Source organism: Theropithecus gelada, chromosome 9, assembly GCF_003255815.1.
Source record: "Theropithecus gelada isolate Dixy chromosome 9, Tgel_1.0, whole genome shotgun sequence".
Taxonomy (NCBI): domain Eukaryota; kingdom Metazoa; phylum Chordata; class Mammalia; order Primates; family Cercopithecidae; genus Theropithecus; species Theropithecus gelada.
The window spans coordinates 84374172-84401834 of NC_037677.1; the positions used below are offsets into that span (position 1 = coordinate 84374172).

The 27663-nt window shown below is 36.9% G+C and overlaps 1 protein-coding gene across 2 annotated transcripts in view; it reads left to right on the forward strand.

Annotated features, from left to right (window-relative positions):
• PTEN (phosphatase and tensin homolog) overlaps positions 1 to 27663 on the forward strand; it is a 110542-nt gene that overhangs the window by 15464 nt on the left and 67415 nt on the right. For both annotated transcript variants that reach the window (XM_025396252.1, XM_025396254.1), the window contains exon 2: positions 15229 to 15313. In XM_025396252.1, the coding sequence (XP_025252037.1) occupies positions 15229 to 15313 (85 nt within the window). The remainder of the gene's footprint in view (positions 1 to 15228; positions 15314 to 27663) is intronic.

Sequence of the window (27663 nt, forward strand, 5' to 3'; positions counted from 1 at the left end):
TGTGTGTGTGTGTGTGTGTGTGTGTGTGTGTGTGTGTGTGTGTGTGTTTTAACAGCAGCAGAGTTCTGAAACAGGAAACCAGTCTTATCATATTCGTCCAGAGACCTAGGAAGAAGGTAATTGTTTGGTATACTCGTTAAAACCAGTTAGTTGGGCAACTTAAATTTTTAGAGGATCACAGATGCAGGCTTGAGCAGTTGTAGATAATTTCTTGTTTTTCTTTTCTTTTTATTAAGATAGAGTCTCGCTCTGTCACCCAGGTTGGAGTGCAGTGGCGCGATCTTGGCTCACTGCAACCTCTGCCTCCCAAGTTCAGGCATTTCTCCTGTCTCAGCCTCCTGCGTAGCTGGGATTACAGGTGCACGCTGCCATGCCCAGCTGATTTTTTGTATTTTAGTGGAGACGGAGTTTCACCGTGTTGCCCAGGCTGGTCTTGAACTCTTGAGCTCAGGTAATCTACCCACCTCAGTCTCCCAAAATGCTGGGATTACAGGCGTGAGCCACCATGTCTGACGATAGATTATTTCATAATTAATACCTGCTATGAAGAAAAGTTGATTAAAATAGTTGAGAAGTCTAGTGCACTGTCAGCTAATATACTAAATTATACTTTGGATTTTAGAGTATTGCCAACATTATCAGTGAGTGACTTGATATCTTCCTGAAGTTCTAATTTGCTTAACTTTAATCGAGGTTCAGAGCACCTTGATTGTTCCCTTAAAAATTAAATTTTGTAAACCTGTGTGTAATTTTCCTGTATCTGGTTTGGATAGATAGCTTTAAAAATGGTTCTTTAGTTTAATGAGTTCAATTGGGAAAGTAAGTTAGTTCTATTTTAGATGTGTGTCACTGGAAATTATCTTTCCCTGTTTGTTACATGCACATTATTACAAAGTTGTAATCAGTGTTTTCATACTGTTCTCTGGTCTGTTTTTTTTTTTTTTTTCACGAATACACTTTTTATTTGTCAACAGATACTTTTAAAGCTATAGAGGTAATATTTCATCAGGTGAGGCTAACTACCATGGTTTGTTTGCTATACTGTGTTAGCGTTATTTTTATTTTTTTCTTTTATAAACAGTATAGTTGTGTATATGTTTATATAGTTTACTTTTGGTTTATTAGAATATATTGCTAGAGTGGGATTACTGGATTAAAGAGTGTACAGTATTTTAGTTTGTTTTTACAAGTTGCAGATTTGTTGCCAAATGAACCAGTTTGTAGTATTGCTAACGAGAAGAATTACTAGCAAGTCTTGATACTACTTTTGAAGAGTGTGATGATTCCATTTAGGAAGATATCTAAACTTCTATTTCAAAGCAAAAGTATGTGCAGATTTCTTACTCATGACAGATTCATATAATATAAAAACATGAAAGTTGTGAGGTCAGGTTGTTTGGAGAAGTAGAAAACTTCAGTAGAGTTTATAGATAGGCAGTCTTCCTTTCTGGTTTGGCACTGACAGCAGATTAACTAGAAAGTGTTAGAAGGAACCTAAAATTTATGCTAAAGTCGATTTAAGTTAATTAATATGCCAGAATTCCTCCTTTTGCAATTTATTTATAAACATACCATGTTGAGTTGCCTTGTAATGAGATATTTAAACTAAATTTAAATAACAGAATTCATGCACCATCTAATAACAACCCCTTATTTACGATTATAGAGTCCTTTTCAATTTTATAGATATTTTCATGTATCCTATTTAGTCCTTGAAATAATTAGCGAAGAAGTTACACAAGTGGTATTATCCTTATTTTACAGAAGAACAAAACAAAAATATATATATGGCCCAGAGACTGAGTGATTTACTTGAGGTTATGGGCTTGAGATTGCATAGCTGGAAGTAGAACCTTGGTCTTCTATATTAAATGACAATATTCATTAAGTTCTTAGCACAGGATTTGGTACCTAGTAAATATTTAAATGTTCCTGTGTTATTCCTGACTATTCCTTCTTTATTCTTAAAACCCCATTTTTTGAGCACTCTTCCTCTTAATATTTATAGTTCAAGCTTTGTACCTATGTACCTTTTTCCCTTTAGAAAATAAGATTTTAGGCTGCATTAATTTGATCTGTACAGGAATGATATGTTTTATATATTGGGACAAATTCCTCCTTTTTTTTAATACTCTAAGTTCTAGGGTAATGTGCACAATATGCAGGTTTGTTACATATGTATACATGTGCCATGTTGGTGTGCTGCACCCATTAACTTGTCATTTACATTAGGTATATCTCCTAATGATGTCCCTCCCCCCTCCCCCCACCCCACAACAGGCCCCAGTGTGTGATGTTCCCCTTTCTGCGTCCAAGTCTTCTCATTGTTCTAGTCCCACCTATGAGTGAGAATATGTGGTGTTTGGTTTTCTGTCCTTGCAATAGTTTGCTCAGGATGATGGTTTCCAGCTTCATCCATGTCCCTACAAAGGACATGACTCAGGATGATGGTTTCCAGCTTCATCCATGTCCCTACAAAGGACATGAACTCATCCTTTTTTATGACTGCATAGTATTCCATGGTGTATATGTGCCACATTTTCTTAATCCAGTCTATCATTGATGGACATTTGGGTTGGTTCCAAGTCTTTGCTATTGTGAATAGTGCTGCAGTAAACATACGTGTGCATGTGTCTTTATAGTAGCATGATTTATAATCCTTCGGGTATATACCCAGTAATGGGATGGCTGGGTCAAGTGGTATTTCTAGTTCTAGATCCTTGAGGAATCACCACACTGTCTTCCACAATGGTTGAACTAGTTTACACTCCCACCAACAGTGTAAAAGTGTTCCTGTTTCTCCACATCTTCTCCAGTACCTGTTGTTTCCTGACTTTTTAATGATCACCATTCTAACTGGTGTGAGATGGTATCTCTTTGTGGTCTTTGCCTTTCTCTGATGGCCAGTGATGTTGAGCATTTTTTCATGTGTCTGTTGGCTGCATAAATGTCTTCTTTTGGGAAGTGTCTGTTCATATCCTTTGCCCACTTTTTGATGGGGTTGATTTTTTCCTGTAAATTTGTTTAAGTTCTTTGTAGATTCTGGATATTAGCCCTTTGTTAGATGAGTAGATTGTAAAAATTTTCTCCCATTCTGTAGGTTGCCTGTTCACTCTGATGGTAGTTTCTTTTGCTGTGCAGAGAAGCTCTTTAGGACAAATTATTCTTAAATAATGAACAGTTGACACTTTTTCAACTGGAAAATTCAAGGAACTGCTCTTTCTGCTTTCTGCTCAATGTGAATCTTCAATTTAGAAATGAGAGCCCATCATTAACAATTCAGCATAGCTTATTAGAAAAAAAAACCTAGTAAGAAATGTAAAATCTTTGATTAAATGAGAAAGTAATAGAAGTTCATGAGATTTGTATTTAAAGCATACTTTCATTAGAAAAGTTGATAATATGGATTTAACTGTGACATAATTGGAAAATACTTGTTTAAACTTAAAATTTTAAAAGAAATGTAAATGTGATGTAACTTTTGAATCAGTTGCTGAGTTTCTTTTTTGCTCACAAGAACCCTAACTGTGTGTTGTTTGAAAGCACTGATGGAAATCAGGGAAAAATCTCTAGAAGTTCCTAGGAAATAAAACTAAGTGATAAAGTCCTGGTATCTGCTAACTTGCCTTCCATTCCTGTTATCTTCTCTTCTTAATCTGATTTCATTAATTCTTTCACCCTGGCTACTGGTTTAAGTCAGTGTTTTATGAGTCACGCAGCTTCAGATTTTGCTTTTGAAGCTTATTGTTCATTACCTCTAAAGCTGTATTATCACTTTCTATTTTATCATTCATATTTCATGTATATGTTATAGCTTCATATTGTTACTGCAACTTTTAGTTAGCAATAATTTAAAAAATATCTGTGATCTGTGGAAATAATTATTCTTAAAATAGTTATGGCAGAAAAGTAGTTATTGGTTTGTAACACTGCATTTTACTGTATAAGTTGTTGAAGGATAAGCATACCTATATATTAAGCACTACAAAGAAACTTTTTACAATAGCTTTTAGCAAACCATCATAGTTAAAATAAGATTTAGTGTACATATCAGGAATACGTTCTTAATGAAATAAGATTTAGGGAGATATTTTTAGTTACTCTATCCTACTTGAAAATTGTAGTTAAATTTCTAGCATATACCCCATTAATTTAGATGCAAATACAGATTTGAGATAAGGTAGATACATTATTTAGATGTCAACTCAGAAGTGGTTCAAGAAAAGATATTTTGTTATTTAGATGTAACTTGGAACATATTTCTAGTGTTTCAAGTTATGATTGGATGCCTAGAACAGGCAATAAAAATTTACTTAGCTGGTAAGGATAGCCACATTATTTCAAATATAGTTTAGCTATATTATAGATTAAATTGATTTCTGTGGACAGACTTTAGAACTTAATTACATTTTTTTTCTTTGGGAAGGTATTTGTTCTTTGGTGAGAAAGGATTCTTGTAACACCTAAGTCAAGACTGTCCAAACATGGCATATGCAGTTTACCAATCAAAACAAACTAATCACTTAAAATCTGTGTACTTTGTTTTATTTGAATTATACCTCAATTAAAACAAATTTAGCATGTGGGAGGAAACTGTCTACTATATCTGAGATCTCTTGGAGCTGTGGTAACCATCCAACTTAGGCAAAATAGCTAGTACCATGTATGCATTTCTATATATACAGAAATATACTGTATATTGTATATACAGTAATCACTGATATGAGAAAAATAATTTTTTAATCGGGAAATATTTTATCGCTAGTATATATTGAGTGCTTATTATATGCTTTATATACATTGGACTCATTTAATCCTCAACACAACAACCCTATGTAGTTCATACTAGAATTATTCCCATTTAAAGATGGGGAAAGTTGGGGAAAGTGATGTTTAGAGAGGCTAAGTAACTTGCCCATGGCCAAAGTATTAGAACTGGGATTTGAACATGGGTAGCCTGATTCCTAAGTAAATGACCACTAACATTAAAAAGACATAAACATAGAGATGTTTGTTACAATGTTTGTCATAATACCTAAAAATTATGAACTAGTTAAATGTCCAACAGTAGTAAAATGGTTCATTAACCCACAGTACACCCATCAATATAATATTATATTGTCATTTAAAATTGTTTTCCCAAGTTTTGTATCGGGAAAATATAATAAATTTTTGAAAAATGTAATAGGATATACTGTATGTATAATACAGTTATCACTATGTAACCAACATTTTTATTTCCATCAAAAATTAGTTAAAGGAATATAAATCTAAGAAGTGTAAAAGATACTACAATTGAGTACTAGATTTGTGTTAATATCTTTTATATTTATCTCTTGCATTTCCTATATTGGCCCTGTTTACTTTTAAAATAGTAAAAATCATATGCTCTATTTTAAAACAATGTTAGTTTATTAACCCAGGAATAATAGCTAACTATACATTCATATTTGATAAATAAAAAGACACTCATCATAAGGGATACATATGTATGCTAGTATATGACATTTTTTAAATCACATGAGTAATTTGTAATCATCATAGAAATATTAGAAATTACAAATAAGCAAAACACACACACTGAAAATTTAGTGTTCCCAAATCTAAAACTCAGACATACTATTTTTTTCTTTTGGGATTGTATATTAGATATGTTCTTAAGTTACAATAACATAAATACTTAAAAGTCAAATTGATACATTAAGAATTTCAAAGAGTAAAACTTTTTGTTAAGCTTTGATGTTCTTTAGAAAGATTAGGTTATTCCGCAAGTCACTGTCATTGAAAGAAAAGTAGTTACAGTGGGGTCTTATGGGATAAGACATTACCATTTGTTCAGTTGAGAGACAGCTATCACTATGTTTTAAGCATTGTTCATGTATTAGCTCATTTAATCCTCATAGCAACCTTGTATGATAGGTACCTTTACTAGCCCCATTCTACTTAGGAAGCAGGCACAGAAAGAGTATGTATTTTGCCTAAGGTGGCACAATAAGTGAAGCTGGAGTTCAAGTCCCAGCAAGTTGGTTCTAGACTGTATGTTATTAACCATTATGCCATACTGCTTGCAAGTAGATCTCTAGATGTCAGAAATACTCATCTTCCTCTGGTTACCTGGTTGTTATAAATCTTTATGCTTAATACTTACGTCATTATATGTAAATTTCATATTAAACACTCAACTTATTCAGAAGAATATCAGCTAAGTGTAGGTTAAGGCTGTTTTCTATCAGAAATCATTATATATATATGTATTCCTCAGTTCTTATGTTGTTTAGTTTTTCTAAAAGTATGTCAAATTTTATAACATACGGAGAAGTATAAATGTATATTAGCAAGATTTTGTTTATTTGTGTAATTTGTGGCATAAGAAATATTTGCCTCAAGATTCGGTGCTTGTTTAGGTAGTTGCTGGATCCCTTTTGGAAATGTCAGTAGATATTCATACTGTCTTTTGGAATTTTTTCAATTTTAACATTTTATTAGTAAATGTAATTACAGGTTAGTAAATCACTTTTATTTGAACCTGTTTCCTTTGGAAGTTTTATATTTTTATTTGGAAATAGAAAAACCTTAACCTCCTCTTGTTGGGCAGTATGGTGTAAAACGCTTGGGGTTTGGAGCTTCGTATATAATCTGGGTTCAAATTATAACTTACTACTTACTAATTTGGGCAAATTACCCAGTCTTTTTGACTCTCAATTTCTTTGTCTGTGAAATGTAGTACTATTTAGGATTGTTAGGATTAAATGAGAATATATTTGGCATACTGTCTGGCACATGATACTTAACAGGCACTAGTTGTCTACATCTTTCTAACTTATGGATGCCAATGTCTTGGGTAAAATCTCAAACTCTATGAGTAAGGAAGGTGAGAATTTGAAGAAAATGAAACCTTAAAAAGATTGAATTCCTAGACTCCATTTAAAGGAATAAATAGGTCATGAACAAGACTTGCTCTGCAAAGGCTTCCATGTTGATCCTGGTCTTTGACTCCTTATCTGTCTGATTAAATTGAATTTGCTGCCATAGCATCCTTAAAGCTGGACCTTACCTTGTCAGTCCTGCCTTCTCCATGTTGCTTTGTGTGTAAGCTTCACTGGACTGCTTGCTTTTTGCTGAATATTTTATGTATTTCCATATGTCTACTTTAGCCTTTGCTTGGAATGTTCTAACTGCTCTTGTTTCTTCCTCTGTTTACTGATTTCTGACTTAACTCTTAAGGATTATCTAATATATTACCTACTTGGTGAAGCTTTATCTGTGTCCCCACGGAATTAATCCTTCCCTCTTTAACTCTTAAGCTATCTTATTTTTTATATAATAGGGCCTTTGGCACAATTATAGGTCTGTGTGTCTGTCTTCCCTAATAGAATAGGAAAGCCTTGAGGACAGTAGTCTTTGCTTACTTAGCCTTATATTCTCAGTGCCCCTTGTACAAAACATTCAATATATGTTTGAATGATTATGTGAATGAAGGAGGGACCAGCTGAGTTTACTTTAATGATTATGTAACACCCATTTATGTATAGTTATAGACTTGTCTGAAATGAGTTAAATCCTTTGCAACCTTTGCTACTATGCTTTGAATGTCTCTTACAAAACTCATGTTGAAATTTAATTGCCATTGTGATGGTGTTAAGAAATGGGACCTTTGAGAGGTGGTTAGGTAATGGGATCTCTATCCTTATGAGTGGATTAATGCTGTTTGCATGGTAGTGCATGAGTTATCTTGGGAGTTTGGCCTCTGTCTCACGTGCTTCCTTACCTTCTGCCATGTGGTAACGCAACACAAAGATCCTTGCCAGATGCTGATGCCATGCTCTTGGACTTCCCAATCTCCAGAACTGTGAGCCAAATACATTTCTGTTCATTCTAAACTACCTGTTTTGTGGTATTCTAGTAAAGCAACATAAAACTTACTAAGAAAACTGGTAGCAAGAGTGTGATTGTTGCCATAACAAATACCTGAAAATGTGCAAATGGCTTGGGTTCTGGGTAGAGAAGGATGGAAGAGTTTGGATAAACAGACTAGAAAAAGCCTGTGTTGCTGTGAATAGAGCATTAAGGACAATTCTGATGAGGATTCAGAAGAAGAGAGCTATATGGAAAGTCTGGAACTTAGAGACTATTTAAGTTGTCATGATCAAATGTTGGTAGAACTGTAAATGGTAAAGGTCATTCTGATGAGATCTCAGAAGTGAAGAACAAGATACTGGAAACTGGAGTAAAGGCCATCCTTGTTAAATAGTTGCAAAGTACTTGGTGAAATTATGTTCATGTCCTAGGATTTTATGGAATGCAGAATTTAAGAGTGATGAACTAGGTTATGCTGCAGAAGACATAACTAAGCAGTAGAGCATTCAGGCTACTGGATGACTCCTTTTAACCACTTAAACTAAGCTGGGGGAAGGGAATGACTTGAAGACAGAATTTATAATTAAAAGAGAGGCAGAATGGAAATACTTGAAAAATTTGCAGCCTGGCCATAGTAAAGAATGCAAAAGGTATGTTTAGGAGAGCAAACTAAGGGTGTGGCCCAGGAACCATTTGCTAAAGAAATTAATATGCCTAGAAGAGAGCCAGGTGCTATTTATCAAGACAGTGGAAGAAGACCCCAAAGACATTTTGGAGATCTTTGAGGCTGCCTGCCCCATCACAGGCCCAGAGCTCTAGGACGGCAGAATGGTTTGTGGCTCAGGTGGTCCTTCACAAGCTTGCTGCCCAGGACTACCTCAGCTCCCCATATTTCAGCCCAGTGGGCCTTGGCTGTCCTAGGTCTGGTTCAGAGGGGCCCAGGTGTGGCTTAGGCTACTGCTGATTACTCAAATGGTAAACCTTGGCAGCGTCTATATGGTGCTAATTCTGCGGGCTCACAGGATGAAAGAGCTGTAGGAGACATGGCTACCACCACCAGGACTTCAGAGGATGATGGGGATAGTCTGGGAGAGACTTGCCACAGACTTCGAGCCTCTACAGAGTGGAAATGTGGGATTGGAGTCAGTACAGAGAGTACCTGCTAGGGCATTGCATAATGGAGCCATGGCAGCAGGCCACCACCGAGCTTCAGAACTGTAGAGCTACTGGTATGCAGTGTGAGCCTGGGAGAGCTTGAGGCTTGAGACTCTAACCTGTGAAAGCTGCATGGGCTCAGTCCAGCAAAGCCATGGAGGTGGGGCTTCCCAGGGTCTATTGGGATGAAACGAATGTATTTTGTAGGTGAGAAGGGCATGAGTTTTGGGCAGAATGCTATGCTTTGGATGTTTCCTTCAAAACTCATGTTGAAACTTCATTGCCATGTGGCATTATAAAGAGGTGGAACCTTTCAGAAGTGGTTAGGTTATAAGGGCTTTGCCTTCATTAATGGATTAATGCCATTATTGCAGGTGTGGGTTAGTTATCTCTGGAGTTTGGCCCCCTTTTTCTCTATCATGTGCTCATGCCCACTTTTGCCATGTGATGCCTTCTACCATGTTATGATGCATCCAGAAGACCCTCACCAGATGCAGCCCCTTGATCTTAGACTTCTCAGCTTCTAGAACTGTGAGTGAAATAAACTTATTTTCTTTATAAATTACCCCATCTGTGGTAATTATTAATTAGTATTTATAGTGCAAGGATAAATTCAAGTTTAGCCCTTGTTAGAATGACCACATTTCAAGGGAGGGGCTTTGTACTTCTGTGCATTTCTATAAGGATAAAAATCTTAATAATATTCTCACTGAAATTAATAGTTTAGGTTGGGTAAGGTTGTTAGTGCTAATAATTATTTCTTTTAATAAAATATTCTTAGTTGTATTAAAAAAACATAGATGATTTGAATTTATATTTTTTGACCAAAATATATTTGTAATTTTGAATAGGAATTCCAGAGTATTGGTAGCTGTAACCACTTGGGGTTTCCTGCTACTGCTTCTGGTGCCTCATTTTCTCTGATGTCTTCCATTTTCTTACCTTTGTCTTCTAAGGTGGAGTTGAGATTATTCAATTAAGATTATTTCATGGTAGGGCATGGTGGCTCACGCCTGTAATCCTAGCACTTTGGGAGGCCGAGGTGGGCGGATCATGAGGTCAGCAGATCAAGACCATCCCTGCTAACATGGTGAAACCCTGTCTCTACTAAAAATACAAATAATTAGCCGGGCGCGGTGGTGGGCACTTGTAGTCCCAGCTACTCGGGAGGCTGAGGCAGGAGAATGGCGTGAAACCGGGAGGCGGAGCTTGCAGTGAGCAGAGATCCGGCCACTGCACTCCAGCCTGGGCGAGACTCCGTCTCAAAAAAAAAAAAAAAAAAAAAAGATTATTTCACTTTAGGCCTCTGCTGTCTTCTGCTTTCTTTTTTTTTTAGTGAATGGATATAATATCCCAATACATTTTGATAATTGAACGATAGCTACATTTTTAAGTGGGGCTGCTTTCTTCTTCTTATTTTTTAAATTCCTTTTCCTTAATTTTTTAAAAAACTGTCAGAGATTGGCTAAGAGTTGGGACAGCTTTCTTATGTGAGAATAGTAGATGACAGCAAATATTTGTGATGTTAAAATGATAATCCTAATAGTTTTCTTTTAGAATCTTTATAATAAAAATGCTTTGAGGCTGAGGGTGAATTTATATGTTCCTAAAGAGACAAAAAATGTTCTTGGGACATAGTAAATGTTATTTAAATCTTAGATGTTTTTATTAGTATAATTTTTGGGTAGAAATTTGGCATTAAAAAATACATACGGAGCTTTTTCTAAGTCATACAGGGCAAGACAGCATTTTGTCATGGCAATTAGTAAATAGACTCAGATAATTATAAAACATCTAATTTTAAAAATTTGTTACAGAAACAGTACAGGTACATTGTGGCAAAAATAGAAAATACAAAACAAGCAAATATGAGAAAAATATACATGCCGCCACCTACATATTACTTTCAGTACTTTAGTTTATAATCTTTTGTCTACATATGTCTATATGGATATATATATGTATTCTTTTATCCAAATGGTATTACATTGTACATTCTGTTTTGAAACCTGCCTTTTTTAGTCATTTACATCTACTTTTCCATTTCAGTAACTTTTCATCTTATATAATGCCCGGATCACATTAAAATTTTTCCAATTAGCTCAAAAATTCCTTTATGGCTGGTTTGGCTAAAACAGTATCCAAGTCAGCATTGCACCTATGAAATTGGCTGTTAGGAACCTTGTATCTTTAAAAATTAAGGGCAGCAACCCATCCTCCCGCTTCCCCCACCTCTCACCCACCTCCTACCTTTTTTTTTTTTTTTCTTAAAGATACTGGCTTGTTGAAGAGAGAATGGGTCATGTCCTACCAATTTTCTGAATTTGTCCAGTTTGCTGTCTCATAGTGTCATTTAGCTTGTTTATCCTATGTATTTCCTATAAATTAAAATTTATATCTGGATCCTTGGTGGATTTGAGTTGAAGATCCTTAACTATCAAAGATGATACTGTGCCTTTGTATTGCATATCAGAAGTTACATGATCTTTACTTGATTCATGATGAGGAGATGGCCACTGAAATTGGACCATGACAGTCTTTTCTGCCCATTGTTCAATTGTATTTATCTCTTGACATTAGAAAGTATTTTGGGTAGTAGTATTTTGGCGCTGTAGGAAAGTTCATTTTCTCATCAACCACTCACCTATTGGTTTAACACCATTTGTTGATCTTTGAGTATATCAGTAATTTCATTAGGGTTTGCAAAATAAGACTTTAAATTCTATTCTTTTACAATATTAATTGATGTTTTTTGGTAAGATAGAACTTGTGAAATGGGACTATTTAGTTGTCTTTAAATACAGTCTCTATAGGAAAGACAAAATACTTAAATCTTTCTCTTTACCATTTTTCAAAGTGAAGAACTATTCCATTAGCCACCTCAAAAGGTGATAAATGAAAAGAACGTTTTTAGTTGTTTTAACTTTTTTTTTTGAGATAGGGTCTTATTCTGTTGCCCAGGCTGGAGTGCAGTGGTGCAATCATGGTACACCAAAGCCTCAATCTCCCTGGGCTCAGGTGATTCTCCCACCTCAGCCTGGGACTAAAGGTGTACACCACCAGAGCCAGACAATTTTTTTTTGTTTTGTAGAGATGGGGTTTTGCCATATTGCCCAGGCTGGTCTCAAACTCCTGAGCTGAAGGAATCCACCCACCTCAGCCTCCCAAAGTGCTAGGATTGTTGACGTGACCCACAATATCTGGCCTCAACTTTTTTCTTTTGAGTGTCTTTATAGACTCAAGGACTTTTATTTAATTCAGGATGTTTTAATATACTACCATTTAAATGTTTTCTTTGATGCTCAGATTGTCACAGCTAGTCATTTGGATCTTTATACCACCTCCTATGTCCATTTGATATAGGCTGTTAATCTCTGTAAGCCTTCCTTGTTCTCTTGGAATGAAAAGGTATCCCAGACTCACCTGTACCTTCCCTACTCCAGAGCTGGCATTAATTCTTTTTCCAAGCAGTTTGGTACCTTTTAGTTTATTATATTAGAGATGAAAATCTGTGTTCTAGGAATATTTATTACTGCTATAGTGATGTTGCTTTTAGGCCATTTCAGAGAAAAGACCTAGAAAACAGATTTTTACAGACATGAATTCATACTGCTATTTTTAGTATTTTACATGATTTCTTGATTTTACAATATTATCTCTGTTTTCTTACACTTATTATTATGAACCTTAAAGTCATTAGCATAACTTCTTTGCTTATTTCTACAATATAAAGAAAATAGTCCTGGTGCGGTGGCTCACGCTGTAATCCCAGCACTTTGGGAGGTTGAGGCAGGTGGATTCCTTGAGCTCTGGAGTTCAAGACCAACCTGGGCAGCACGATGAAACCTTGTCTTTACAAAAAATTAGCTGGGCATTGTGGCATGTGGTTGTATTCCCAGCTACTCAGGAGGCTGAGGTGGGAGGATCACCTGAGCCCAGGAGGTCAAGGCTCTAGTGAGCCATGATCATGCCACCACACTCTAGCCTGGGTGACAAAGGGAGACCCTGTTTCAGGGGAAGAAAAAAAAAAGATAAAATAGTTTGAGGAGGCTTTATGTAGTGGCTCATGCATGTAATCCTGGCACTTTGGGAGGTCGAGGTGGGAGGATGGCTTGAGCCCAGGAGTTTGAGACCAGCCTGTGCCACATCATGAGACCTGGACTCTATTTAAAAAAAAGAAAAGAAAAGAAAAGGAAATAGTTTGAGGATATCAATAATGATATTACTGGAATCGGTAAAACTACCAAAAGAAATGTGAAGTTTCTTCCTAGTTTTTATTTTGTTTAGAATAGTTCCTATCAAGAAGTGTAGTAAAGTGCAGTGTCCAAATAGCCCTTGTAACAGAACCTTTCTCTTTCTCCTGAGTGCCAATTTGACATTTAATCAGTTTTGTTCCTAGCAATGTTCAATGTATGAGATTATAAGTCTTTTTTTCTTTATATCACAGGAGTCCTGCTGCTACCTGTTCTTGCTATGCTTTTCCGCTTTTCTTCCCTTTCTCTATGAAGCATCCATTTTTATTAGTTTCTCATTTATCACTCAGGCATGCGTATGTGTATTGAGGATGTTGACATTCAAGCAAATATATGTGTTAACATTCTTTTTGCCATCCCTTATACAAAAGATATACCCTGCATACTCTATTGGGCAGTTTTTTTTCCTTAAAATATTCCGTAGATCTCTCCAGTTAGCACAGTTATCTTATAGATAGAGCATATAGTATACATATAACCTTTTCTTAAACTATGCTATTAAAATAATAGCTTTCAGTAACTCGATAATTATTTTTGGATTGAAAATACTACTGAAATCAACTCAATAATGTGAAAGCTGCAGAAAGAAAAAGACCTAGAAAAGGGCATTGGATTAGGTCAACTTTGAATTTTATTTGGAAGATAAATGAGTCCGGAAGGGAGTGGGCAGAGATTATTGGAGTTGATCTTAAAAGGAGGCATTAGGCAGATTATTGGCTGGGCTAGTGTGAAAGGTCTGTCAGAAAATCATGAGATTAGGTTGATGTAGCTCAAAAAATGAGAGCTATTGTGATGAGTGGGTAAGAATCATAAAAGTGTAGAGTGTTGATGATTTTTATAGTTTATAAATGGTTCTTGAGTGTAGAGGTTTGTTTTTATGCTAGCTATAGTCTGTAACATAATTGACTATAATAGGCATGCTAAATATCCATGACAGTTGACCCTTGAACAACATAAAGGATATGGGCACCTACTCCTGTGCAGTTGAAACTTCACATGTAACTTTTGCGCCCCCCCCCAAACTTAACTATTAATATTTAGCCTATAGTTGACTGGAAATCTTACTGATAATATAATGTTCATTAATACATATTTTATGTATGTGTTAGATAGCATATTTGTATAATAAGCTACAGAAAAAATATTAAAATCATAAAGAAGAGAAAATATACTTACTGTTCATTAAGTGGAAGTGGATCATCATGAGGGTCTTCATTTTCACTGCCTTCACTTTAAGTAGGCCGAGGAGTAGGAGAGAGTGGAAAGGTCAGACTTGCTGTCTCACGGGTGGCAGAGGTAGAAGAAGGTCCACATACAAGTGGTCCCACACAGCTGAAACCGGTTTTGTTCATTGGCCAACTGTAGTTTGATTGAAAGTAAGAATAATAAATAAAGTTTCTACTTCAGTTCAGTATTATCAAGTCATAGATAGCAAGGGCTGGAAGAAACCTTAGTAGTAATCTCTTTGAGTCTAATTATGTAGAATATGAAATTGCGGTCTAGAAAGGTTAAGTGACTTGTCCAAATTACACAACTAGTTAGAGACATAGCCAGCTCTTAATTCTGACTTCCAGATTTTCACTATGTCTTTTTTCTACAGCATGTTGCCTTAATTTTTAGCCATGAAAAATTAGAAGCTGAACTCTTTGTCTTTTCAGGCAGGTGCAGATTTTGGGGTTTTGTTTTGAATTTTGGTTTTTGACCTAAAGTACTTTAGTTCTGTGATTTATAAAGCACGAGTTTTCTGTTTTTCTTATATACCTGAATATTGTAAATATGGAAGTTACCTTTTATCTTTACCAGTATTACACATAAATGGTTATACATAAATACATTGACCACCTTTTATTACTCCAACTATGGTGGGGAAAGCTTTCTTTTCATAACTAATGTTTTAAAATGTATACTTTTAGTTTGATTGCTGCATATTTCAGATATTTCTTTCCTTAACTAAAGTACTCAGATATTTATCCAAACATTATTGCTATGGGATTTCCTGCAGAAAGACTTGAAGGCGTATACAGGAACAATATTGATGATGTAGTAAGGTAAGAATGCTTTGATTTTCTATTTCAAATATTGATGTTTATATTCATGTTGTATTTTCATTTAGAAAAGATTTCTAAACCACAGAAAAAGATACTTTGTGATGTAAACTTTGTTATTGTAGTGCTCTATAATCATTTTTTGGCTTACTGTACCTAATGGACTTCAGTGGGATACAGTTCATTTGATAAGAACTGACCTTAAACATAATCAGGTACTTAGGTGATATCATTTCCTGGACTCCATAAAATGCCTGTCACCAGGTTTAATACCTGAATTCCATTACAGTGTGATTGTTGTCTTATTTCATAATTGGGGATTAGGCTTAAAATCCTAGAGTGGATTTATTCAGTTAAATTTATTCACATTAAGATGTAGATGACTAATACTGATTTTTATGTAGACCAAATTTTAAGGTACCACTGTGCATAAGTATACCAAGTACTTGAAGAAGTATTTGGTTGTTAAAAGATATATAGAAAGGAATCGCTGGGTGTACCAAGGCTAATCAGTTTTATAATTTTGCATAATTTTCTAAGTGCAATTATCATTTCGTTTAGAACAATTCTCAAGACCCACATAAATATTACTTTTAAAATATACAGTCTTAAGAATTTGTGGCATATTTTATGAAAGGAGGAATTCATGTCTGATGTACAAATAGTCTTAACATTTATATTGTCTAATTTCAGAGCAAAAATATGTATGTATGGATAAATTAACTGTAAATTGTCAGTAGGAACCTTGAGAATTCGTGGCGTAATTTATGAAAGAAGGAATTCACGTCTGATGTGCAAATACTCTTAACATATTTTTTCATTTCAGAGCAAAAACATATGTGTATTAATAAATCAACTGTAAATTGTCAGTAGGAAACTTAATGGCTTTAAAAGTTAAAATTTCAAGCCAGACATTGTGGTGTGCTCCTCAGGTCCCAGCTACTTGTGAGGCTGAGGTGGGAGGATCACTTGGCTTGAACCCCCAGGTAGAGGGTAGAGGCCAGTCTGGTTAACACAGCGAGAACTCATCTCTTAAAAAAGTTAAAATTCTGGATTATTTCCTTTACACTCTTTCATTAGTATCTTTCCTGGAGATTTTCAGTTTAAATACTTGGTGATTATGACAATTAGATGTTAAAATGGATGGGAAAGTACTTTGTAACTTATAAAGCGTTATGCAGATGTAGACTCCTTTTATAATAGTTGTGTAAGTATATGAGACAACCTACATTCTTTTATGAGCTAGCTATAAGTTTTAGCAACTTGCTTGGAACCACAGATTTACAATTTTTTGTAGTATTGAGTTGTATTCATTTAGAATTTTGTAATATATTCAAAATCAAATTTTTGTACCTACAAAAACTACAAAAAAAATCCCCCTAGTTTTTATAGTTTCTATTAAAATTATAGCCAGTACATAGGGATGCCAGAAGGACTGTTTAAGAAGCTGAAAATAGAGAAATGAATTTATCTTCTCATAGTTAGGCAGGGCACAGTAGAAGGATGCTTAACATTGCAAGCTGATGGGAACAGCAGGTTGATATAGCTTGTGATAACACTTCTAAAGAAAAAGCAGTGAGCCATAGAAAAAAGAGATAGATATATTTTGAATTAAGAAAGATGGTGAATCTGGGAAACAAGCAGTACAGTCACCAGACGTGTATTCTCTGCTATGATACAGAAGTGTTTATCAGGCCTCTTTATGGCCTGCATGATATATCCCACAAGATGACCTACTCACATTATTTTAATTCTGTGTTCAACTAAGCACTAATTCAACCCAGCCAGTTTAGTACTCATACCAAAAAAGAGTGAGCACTCTGAATAGAGGGCAGGTTTTCTGATTATGGTGAGAATATCTTTGTGGTAAATTAATCTGGTGTGCTAGTTTTTACATTGGTCTCTTCTGAGTGTCATTAGTCACTGAGGCTGATTGATCATCTTCTAGGTTACTGATCAAAGTTCCTGTACAGCTGATTATCAGACCTTAGGTTGCAGTAACTTCACCAAGAAAATACTTTGCTGAGAAGCATTTTGGTCCTTCTATTTGATTCATAACTCTTACCTTTATGCCTCTGAATGAAAAGATTCACATATTCAGTTTGTAATTAGTAATCAAGGCTGAGGTTTATTCTATCTAGCTTCACGATATATCTAGTTTGTTTTGTCTAGCCATATGATTTCTTTAAATCTGCTATGTCTAAAAAAAAAAGTTTTATGTATCCAGATTAATACTTAGCCAGTGCTTCCTTAGCCAGTGGATCTTATCACCTCTTATACTATTGATAGCTTGTCAACATGAAGAATTATCTGCTGAATATAATAGCTTTGCTGTCCTTGTTTCCTTTTGTCTCATTCTTTTTTGAGAAAGCTTTGATAGCCTTCTATTGCCTAGGCCCCTCCTCTTCTTTTATGAGAGAAAGGATGAACAGTGACCAGAAATTAAGGGTTTGTTTTTTTTTTCTATCAACTAAAATGGAAATAAATAATTCCTAAGTAATTTGTCTGTTAGGATTAAAGTCTCCAAGAGAATGGCTGTGCCTAGTACCTAAGTGATTAATTTCCTTGATTGGTTTACATTATATTGAGGATATTAGTAATCAGTAGTGATTCCTTTTTTGGTTCAAAGATGATAGTGTCACAGTGAAAAGTGTTTTTAAAATTTTTGTATACTTAATTTTTCTGTAACAAAAGTATTTTCAGTTGGATTTTTCTTTGCCCTCTCTATTAGAATGCCCAAAGAATATTTAAAATTATCCTTTTCTCTCTTACTGCATATTTTTTCCTGTGATTTTTCCCCAAACAGAAAATACTCTGCAGAGATTAGACTTTGTTATTGTTGTACTACATCATTGCTTTGACTAAAATAAACTTAGATTGCAAATGCTTTCAGGCTTACATTGCTCAATATATATATATTTTTTTGGTAATATGAAACATTGTTTTATTCAGATAATTGATTATTCTGTAATATGTATGTTAATTTTTTAAAATTATACTTTAAGTTCTAGGGTACATGTGCACAACTTACAGGTTTGTTACCTATGTATACATGTGCCATGCTGGTTTGCTGCACCCATTAACTCATCATTTACGTTAGGTATTTCTCCCAGTGTTATCCCTCTCCCATCCCCCCACCCCACGACGGACCCCGGTTTGTGATGTTTTCCGCCCTGTGTCAAGTGTTCTCATTGTTCAGTTCCCACCTGTGAATGAGAACATGCAGTGTTTGGTTTTCTGTCCTTGCAATAGTTTGCTCAGAATGATGGTTTCCAGCTTCATCCATGTCCCTACAAAGGACATGAAACTCATCCTTTTTTATGGCTGCATAGTATTCCATGGTGTATATGTGCCACATTTTCTTAATCTATTCTATCATTGATGGACATTTGGGTTGGTTCTTTGCTATTGTGAATAGTGCCACAGTAAACATATGTGTGCATGTGTCTTTATAGTAGCATGATTTATAATCCTTTGGGTATATACCCAGTAATGGGATGGCTGGGTCAAATGGTATTTCTAGTTCTAGATCCTTGAGGAGTCACCACACTGTCTTCCACAATGGTTGAACTAGTTTACACTCCTACCAACAGTGTAAAAGCATTCCTGTTTCTCCACATCCTCTCCAGCACCTGTTGTTGCCTGACCTTTTAATGATCACTATTCTAACTGGTGTGAGATGGTATCTCATTGTGGTTTTGATTTGCATTTCTCTGATGGCCAGTGATGGTGAGCATTTTTTCATGTGTCTGTTGGCTGCAGAAATGTCTTCTTTTGAAAAGTGTCTGTTCAAATCATTTACCCACTTTTTGATGGTGTTTGATTTTTTTCTTGTAAATTTAAGTTCTTTGTAGATTCTGGGTAGTAGCCCTTTTGTCAAATGGGTAGATTGCAAAAATTTTCTCCCATTCTGTAGGTTGTCTGTTCACTCTGATGGTAGTTTCTTTTGCTGTGCAGAAGCTCTTTAGTTTAATTAGATCCCATTTGTCTATTTTGGCTTTTGTTGCCATTGCTTTCGGTGTTTTAATCATGAAGTCCTTCCCCATGCCTATGTCCTGAATGGTATTGCCTAGGTTTTCCTCTAGGGTTTTTATGATTTTAGGTCTAACATTTAAGTCTTTAATCCATCTTGAATTAATTTTTGTATAAGGTTTAGGGAAAGGATCCAGTTTCAGCTTTCTACTTATGGCTAGCCAGTTTTCCCAGCTCCATTTATTAAATAGGGAACACTTCCCCCATTTCTTGTTTTTGTCAGGTTTGTCAAAGATCAGATGGTTGTAGATGTGGTGGTATTTCCGAAGCCTCTGTTCTGTTCCGTTGGTCTATATCTCTGTTTTGGTACCAGTACCATGCTGTTTTGGTTACTGTAGCCCTGTAGTATAGTTTGAAGTCAGGTAGTGTGATGCCTCCAGCTTTGTTCTTTTTGCTTAGGATTGTCTTGGCAATGCAGGGTCTTTTTTGGTTCCACATGAACTTTAAAGTAGTTTTTTCCAATTCTATGAAGAAAGTCATTGGTAGCTTGATGGGGATGGCATTGAATCTATAAATTACCTTGGGCAGTATGGCCATTTTCACCATATTGATTCTTCCTATCCATGAGCATGGTATGTTCTTCCATTTATTTGTGTCCTTTTATTTCATTGAGGAGTGGTTTGTAGTTCTCCATGAAGAGGTCCTTCACATCCCTTGTAAGTTGGATTCCTAGGTATTTTATTCTCTTTGTAGCAATTGTGAATGGGAGTTCACTCATGATTTGGCTCTTTGTTTGTCTGTTATTGGTGTATAAGAATGTTTGTGATTTTTGCACATGATTTTGTATCCTGAGATTTTGCTGAAGTTTTTTATCAGCTTAAGGAGATTCTGGGCTGAGACGATGGGGTTTTCTAAATATACAGTCATGTCGTCTGCAAACAGGGACAATTTGACTTCCTCTTTTCCTAATTGAATACCCTTTATTTCTTTCTCTTGCCTGATTGTCCTGGCCAGAACTTCCAACACTATGTTGAATAGGAGTGGTGAGAGAGGGCATCCCTGTCTTGTGCCGGTTTTCAAAGAGAATGCTTCCAGTTTTTGCCCATTCAGTATGATATTGGCTGTGGGTTTGTCATAAATAGCTCTTATTATTTTGAGATACGTTCCATCAATACTGAATTTATTGAGAGTTTTTTAGCATGAAGGGCTGTTGAATTTTGTTGAAGGCCTTTTCTGCATTTATTGAGATAATCATGTGGTTTTTGTCTTTGGTTCCGTTTATGTGATGGATTATGTTTATTGATTTGCGTATGTGAACCAGCCTTGCATCCCAGGGATGAAGCCAACTTGATCTTGGTGGATAAGCTTTTTGACGTGCTGCTGGATTCAGTTTGCCAGTATTTTATTGAGGATTTTCTCATCGATGTTCATCAGGGATATTGGTCTAAAATTCTCTTTTTTTGTTGTGTTTCTGTCAGGCTTTGGCATCAGGATGATGCTGACCTCCTAAAGTGAGTTAGGGAGGATTCCCTCTTTTTCTATTAATGGGAATAGTTTCAGTAGGAATGGTACCAGCTTGTCTTTGTACCTCTGATAGAATTCAGCTGTGAATCTGTCTGGTCCTGGACCTTTTTTGGTTGGTAGACTATTAATTATTACCTCAATTTTAGAGCCTGTTACTGGTCTATTCAGGGATTCAACTTCTTCCTGGTTTAGTCTTGGGCGGGTGTATATGTCCAGGAATTTATCCATTTCTTCTATATTTTCTAGTTTATTTGCATAAAGATATTTATAGTATTCTCTGATGGTAGTTTGTATTTCTGTGGGATTGGTGGTGATATCCCCTTTATCATTTCTTATTGTGTCTATTTGATTCTTCTCTCTTTTCTTCTTTATTAGTCTTGCTAGCACTCTATCAATTTTGTTGATCTTTTCAAAATACCAGCCCCTGAATTCATTGATTTTTTTGGAGGGTCTTTTGTGTCTCTATCTACTTCAGTTCTGCTCTGATCTTAGTTATTTGTTGCCTTCTGCTAGCTTTTGAATGTGTTTTCTCTTGCTTCTCTAGTTGTTTTAATTGTGATGTTAGGGTGTTGTTTTTAGATCTTTCCTGCTTTCTCTTGTGGGCATTTAGCACCATAAATTTCCCTCTACACACTGCTTTAAATGTGTCCCAGAGATTCTGGTACGTTGTGTCTTTGTTCTCATTGGTTTCAAAGAACATCTTTATTTCTGCCTTCATTTCGCTGTGTACCCAGTGGTCATTCAGGATCAGGTTGTTCAGTTTCCATGTAGTTGTGCAGTTGTGAATTAGTTTCTTAATCCTGAGTTCTAATTTGATTGCACTGTGGTCTGAGAGACAGTTTGTTGTGATTTGTTTTCTTTTACATTTGCTGAGGAGTGGTTTACTTCCAACTATGTGGTCAATTTTGGAATAAGTGTGATGTGATACTGAGAAGAATGTATATTCTGTTGATTTGGGGTTGAGAGTTCTGTAGATGTCTATTAGGTCTGCTTGGTGCAGAGCTTAGTTCAAGTCCTGGATATCTTTGTTAACCTTCTGTCTCGTCGATCTGTCTCATATTGACAGTGGGGTGTTAAAGTTTCCCATTATTATTATGTGGTAGACTAAGTCTCTCTGTAGGTCTCTAAGGACTTGCTTTATGAATCTGGGTGTTCCTGTATTGGGTGCATATATATTTAGAATAGTTAGTTCTTCTTGTTGAATTGATGCCTTTACCATTATGTAATGGCCTTCTTTGTCTCTTTTGATCTTTGATGGTTTAAAATCTGTTTTATCAGAGACTAGCATTGCAACCCCTGCTTTTTTTTTGCTTTCCATTTGCTTAGTAGATCTTCCTCCATCCCTTTATTTTGAGCCTATGTGTGTCTCTGCACGTGAGATGCATCTGCTGAATATAGCACACTGATATGTCTTGACTCTTTATCCAATTTGCCAGTCTGTGTCTTTTAACTGGAGTGTTTAGCCCATTTACATTTAAGGTTAAAACTGTTATGTTTGAATTTGATCCTATCATTATGATGTTAGCTGGTTATTTTGCCTGTTAGTTGGTGCAGTTTCTTCTAGCATCGATGGTCTTTACAGTTTGGCATGCTTTTGCAGTGGCTGGTACCAGTTGTTCCTTTCCATGTTTAGTGCTTCCTTCAGGATCTCTTGTAAGGCAGGCCTGGTGGTGACAAAATCTCTCAGCATTTGCTTGTCTGTAAAGGATTTTATTTATCCTTCACTTTTGAAGGTTAGTTTGGCTCGATATGAAATTCTGGGTTGAAAATTCTTTTCTTTAAGAGTGTTGAATATTGGCCCCCACTCTCTTCTGGCTTGCAGAGTTTCTGCCTAGAGATCTGCTGTTAGTCTGATGGGCTTCCCTTTGTGGGTACCCCGACCTTTCTCTCTGGCTGCCCTTAACATTTTTTCCTTCATTTCAACCTTGGTGAATCTAACAATTATGTGTCTTGGGGTTGCTCTTCTCTGGGAGTATCTTTATGGTGTTCTCTGTATTCCCTGAATTTGAATGTTGGCCTGCCTTGCTATGTTGGGGAAATTCTGGATGATATCCTGAAGCGTGTTTTCCAGCTTGGTTCCTTTCTCCCCGTCACTGTCAGGTACACCAATGAAATGTAGATTTGGACTTTTCACATAGTCCCATATTTCTTGGAGACTTTGTTTCTTTTTACCGTTTTTCCTCTACACTTCTCTTCTCACTTCATTTCATTAATTTGATCTTCAATCACTGATACCCTTTCTTCCAGTTGATCGAATCAGCTACTGAAGCTTGTGCATGCGTCACGTAGTTCTCGAGCCATGGTTTTCAGCTCCATCAGGTCATTTAAGGTCTTCTCTACACTGTTTATTCTAGTTAGCCATTTGTCTAATCTTTTTTCAAGGTTTTTAGATTCCTTGCGATGGCTTTGAACATCCTCCTTTAACTCGGAGAAGTTTGTTATTACTGAAGCCTACTTCTGTCAACTCGTCAAAGTCATTCTCCATCCAGCTTTGTTCCATTGCTGATGAGGAGCTGTGATCCTTTGGAGGAGAAGAGGTGCTCTGGTTTTTTAGAATTTTCAGCTTTTCTGCTCTGATTTCTCCCCATCTTTGTGGTTTTATCTACCTTTGGTCTTTGATGATGGTGACCTACAGATGGGGTTTTGGTACAGATGTCCTTTTTGTTGATGTTGATGCTATTCCTTTCTGTTTGTTAGTTTTCTTTCTAACAGTCAGGTCCCTCTGCTGCAGGTCTGTTGGAGTTTGCTGGAGGTCCACCCCAGACCCCGTTTGCCTGGGTATCACCAGTGGAGGCCGCAGAACAGCAAATATTGCAGAACAGCAAATATTGCTGCCCGATCCTTCCTCTGAAAGCTTTATCTCAGAGGGGCACCTGGCTGTATGAGGTGTCAGTCGGCCCCTACTGGGAGGTGTCTCCCAGTTAGGCTACATGGGGGTCAGGGACCCACTTGAGGAGGCAGTCTGTCTGTTCTCAGAGCTCAAACATCGTGCTGGGAGAACTACAGCTCTCTTCAGAGCTTTCAGACAGGGACGTTTAAGTCTGCAGAAGTTTCTGCTGCCTTTTGTTCAACTATGCCCTTTCCCCAGAGGTTGAGTCTACAGAGGGAGGCAGGCCTCATTGAGCTGCAGTGGGCTCCACCCAGTTCGAGCTTCCCAGCCACTTTGTTTACCTACTCAAGCCTCAGCAATGGCAAACGCCCCTCCCCCAGCCAGGCTGCCACCTCGCAGTTCGATGTGCAACTGCTATGTTACCAGTGAGCAAGGCTCTGTGGGTGTGGGACCCGCTGAGCCGGGTGCCAGATATAATCTCCTGTTGTACCATTTGCTAAGACCGTTGTAAAAGCACAGTATTTGGGTGGCAGTGTCCCGATTTTCCCGGTACAGTGTGTCACGGTTTCCCTTGGCTAGGAAAGGGAAATCCCCGACCCCTTGCGCTTCCTGGGTGAGGCGATGCCCCGCCCTGCTTCGGCTCGCCCTCCATGGGCTGCACCCACTTTCCGATCAGTTCCATTGAGATGAACCAGGTACCTCAGTTGGAAATTCAGAAATCACCTGTCTTCTGCGTCGATCACGCTGGGAGCTGCACACAGGAGCTGTTCCTATTTGACTATCTTGGAACACCCCCTTTTTTTTTGCTGCACACAGGAGCTGTTCCTATTTGACCATCTTGGAACACCCCTTTTTTTTTTGTTTTGAGGCCGTTTCTTGCTCTGTCACCCAGGCTGGAGTGCAGTGGCATGATCACGGCTCACTGCAACCTCTGCCTCCTGGGCTCAAGTGATCCTCCCACCTCAGCCTCCCAAGTAGTTGGGACCACAGGCATGTACCACCAGGCCTGGCTGATTTTTGTGTTTTTTGTAGAGATGGGGTTTCACCATGTTTCCCAGGGTGGTCTCAAACTCCTGCGCTCAAGTGATCCACCTACCTCAGCCTCCCAAAGTGTTGGGATTACAGGCATGAGCCACTGCACCCGGCCACTTATGTATGTTAATCTCATCCCTCAAGCTAATATTGAAGTTATCTAATTTATGTTATCTGGTATAAATCTAAGCAGTCTTTAACAAAATTGGTGTTTCATATGTTTAAGAGGCATAACTAAAGAATTGTTCTGTTTCTCATAAATCAGGAGAATGGAGCTTTCATAGAGGTGAACTGTCTTTCTCACTGCAGGACCTTTAATATGTCACTATGCGTTGTAAATCTCCCATGAGTGAGATTCTAGTATGATGCTTTTTCTTTTTCTGTTCTTTCCCTTTCCCTCTACCTCCTTTTTCTTTTCTTTCTTGGTGGCATGAGTCCTATATTATAAGGAAATGCTTTTAGAGTACAGTCTTCTGATATATAGTGATTTTTGAAAAAGATTTATTTATTGTCATGTTCACTGTGAGCTTTTTCCCCCGTGTGTAAGCAGCTGTGTAATAGATTCAAGAGCACTCCCCCCACCTTTTTTTTTTTGAGACAGAGTCTCGCTCGGTCACTCAAGCTGGAGTACGGTGGTGCTGTGATCCTGGTTCACGGCAACCTGGACTTCTGGGCTCCAGCAATCCTCCCACCTCATCCTCTCAAGTAGCTGGGACCACAGGCATGCATCACCGCACATGGCTAATTTTTGTATTTTTGGTAGAGACAGAGTTTCGCCATGTTTTCCAGGCTGGTCTCAGAACTCCTGAACTCTAGCAGTCCACCTGTCTCGGCCTGCCAAAGTGCTGGGATTACAGGCATGAGCCTCCACTCCCAGTCTCAAATATTCTTTTGAAATATTTGAAATACGTTGATCTCTCAGTCTGTCAACCTTAGTTGTATGTTGATTTTCAATAAAAAGGAGGTATTTGTTGCCCTAACATCACTATTGGCTATTCAGTTTAAAAAAGGAGTTAAAGAGGTATTATTTATAGGCAGGCGTCAAAATAATTTAGAGGAAAGAACGATCAGTTTCATTCTCCCTTTCTAGCATTTTCACACTCCTTCTCTCATATTACCTCCTTTTTCCCACATTTTTTCTTTAATGAGGTGAAATTCACATAACAGAAAGCTAACCATTTTAAAGTGTACATTCCGTGACATTTATTACCTTTCCAATGTTACCTCTACCTTTATCAAGTTTCAAAACATTTTATCACCCCAAAAGAAAGCCCTATTCTTATTGGGTGCCTCCTGCTTCTTTTTTTTTTTTTGAGACAGAGTCTAGGTTTGTTTCCCAGGTCGTAGTGCAATGGGGCTATCTCATCTCACTGCAGCCTCTACCTCCCGGGCTCAGGCAATTCTCCTGCCTCAGCCTCCTGTAGCTGGGATTACAGGCATGCGCCACCATGCCCGGCTAATTTTTGTATTTTTAGTAGAGGTGGAGTTTCACCGTGTTGGCCAGGCTGGCCTTGAACTCCTGATCTTAGGTAATCTGCCTGCCTTGGCCTCTCAAAGTGCTGGGATTACAGGCGTGAGCCACCGTTCCCAGCCACCTCCTACTTCTTTTGTTAGTCTTAATTCCTTAGTGGATTCGACAGTGTTTATATTATCTACACCAATCCATTTTTTTGTATGTTATATAATAGGTAACATTTATTGGGCATTTATTTATATACTTATTTGCATGTATAACTGTTGTATAGCCAGTTTGTATGTATTATCTTACTAAATCTCTACGGTAAATCTATCCCCATTTCATAGATGGTTTAAAAGAAGTTAACTTCCCCAAGCATTACTTTTAGTAAGTAGTGAGACTTAAGGTTGACTTCTGGTCTGTCAGATTCCAAAGCTGTTTCCTTAGGAACCATATTATCTTGTATACAACTCTTGGGCTAATCTTGTTAATATTCTTTATTTGACCTAACACTGTCGATTCATACCATATTTAAAATTGAAATACATTACCTGTATTTAGAAATTGAGACCTCACATAAACAGCTGTATTTCTAGCTGCTTTTGAAATTTCAAAGGATCTTCCAACACTTGGCTCACATTCCTGCGTGACAAAAATCAGCTGGAGTTGTGTAATGTCTGACCTGTCTCTGTCAATGAACAGATTATTCATTGCCATTTCTCATCTATTTTTGAGACTGTAACTTTGATTCTGTATAATTCATAGAATTAGTAGTCAGACCTATATATGTTAGTTATTACATTATTTGTATATGTATAGACTGCTTTAGACAATATTGTAGAGTGTTGTATGTTAATTTTATCAGTTAAAATGTGCTGTAAGATCATTGTAGAGATCTTGTCTCTAATTAACAGGATTCATAAAGAGAAAACAAGGGAGAGAAATCATCCAGATTGAAAAGACCTACATAGTGCCAAGCACAATAAAATAAAGCCTATACTAGGCAAATTATTATGAAATTTGTTTTAGGACATCAGAAATAAAGAGAATATCTAAAAACATTTTAGAATCACTTAGGAGGGCTTAGGGATATGAATAGCATCTAACTTGTTGGCAGTAGAATTAAAGGTAGAAGGTGGTAAAACATCAGCTTGAAAGTTCTGCATTCAGCCTATAATTCTGTATCCAGTTAAACCATCAATCAAGTGTGAAAGTAGGGGGAAAAACCGAAGGACTAAAAAAATGTACTCATGAAGAACATTTTTTTTGGACATTACTAGAAGATGTGGTTCAACAAAACAAGAGAATAAACCAAGAAAGGAAATAAAAGAGCTTCAGTAAACACAGAATCCCACTCAGAAGCAACAAAGGAGAAAGTCCCAGGATGACAGCTGTGACACAAGCTGAAAAGTTACCAGTTTTGATTGGAGCAGGAGATTAGAACTTCCGGGAAGATAATCAAACTGATAGATGGACGTTGAAATATTTGGAGAAAAATGTAATGGATTCTTACAAAACTAAACAAATTAGGAAAAGGAA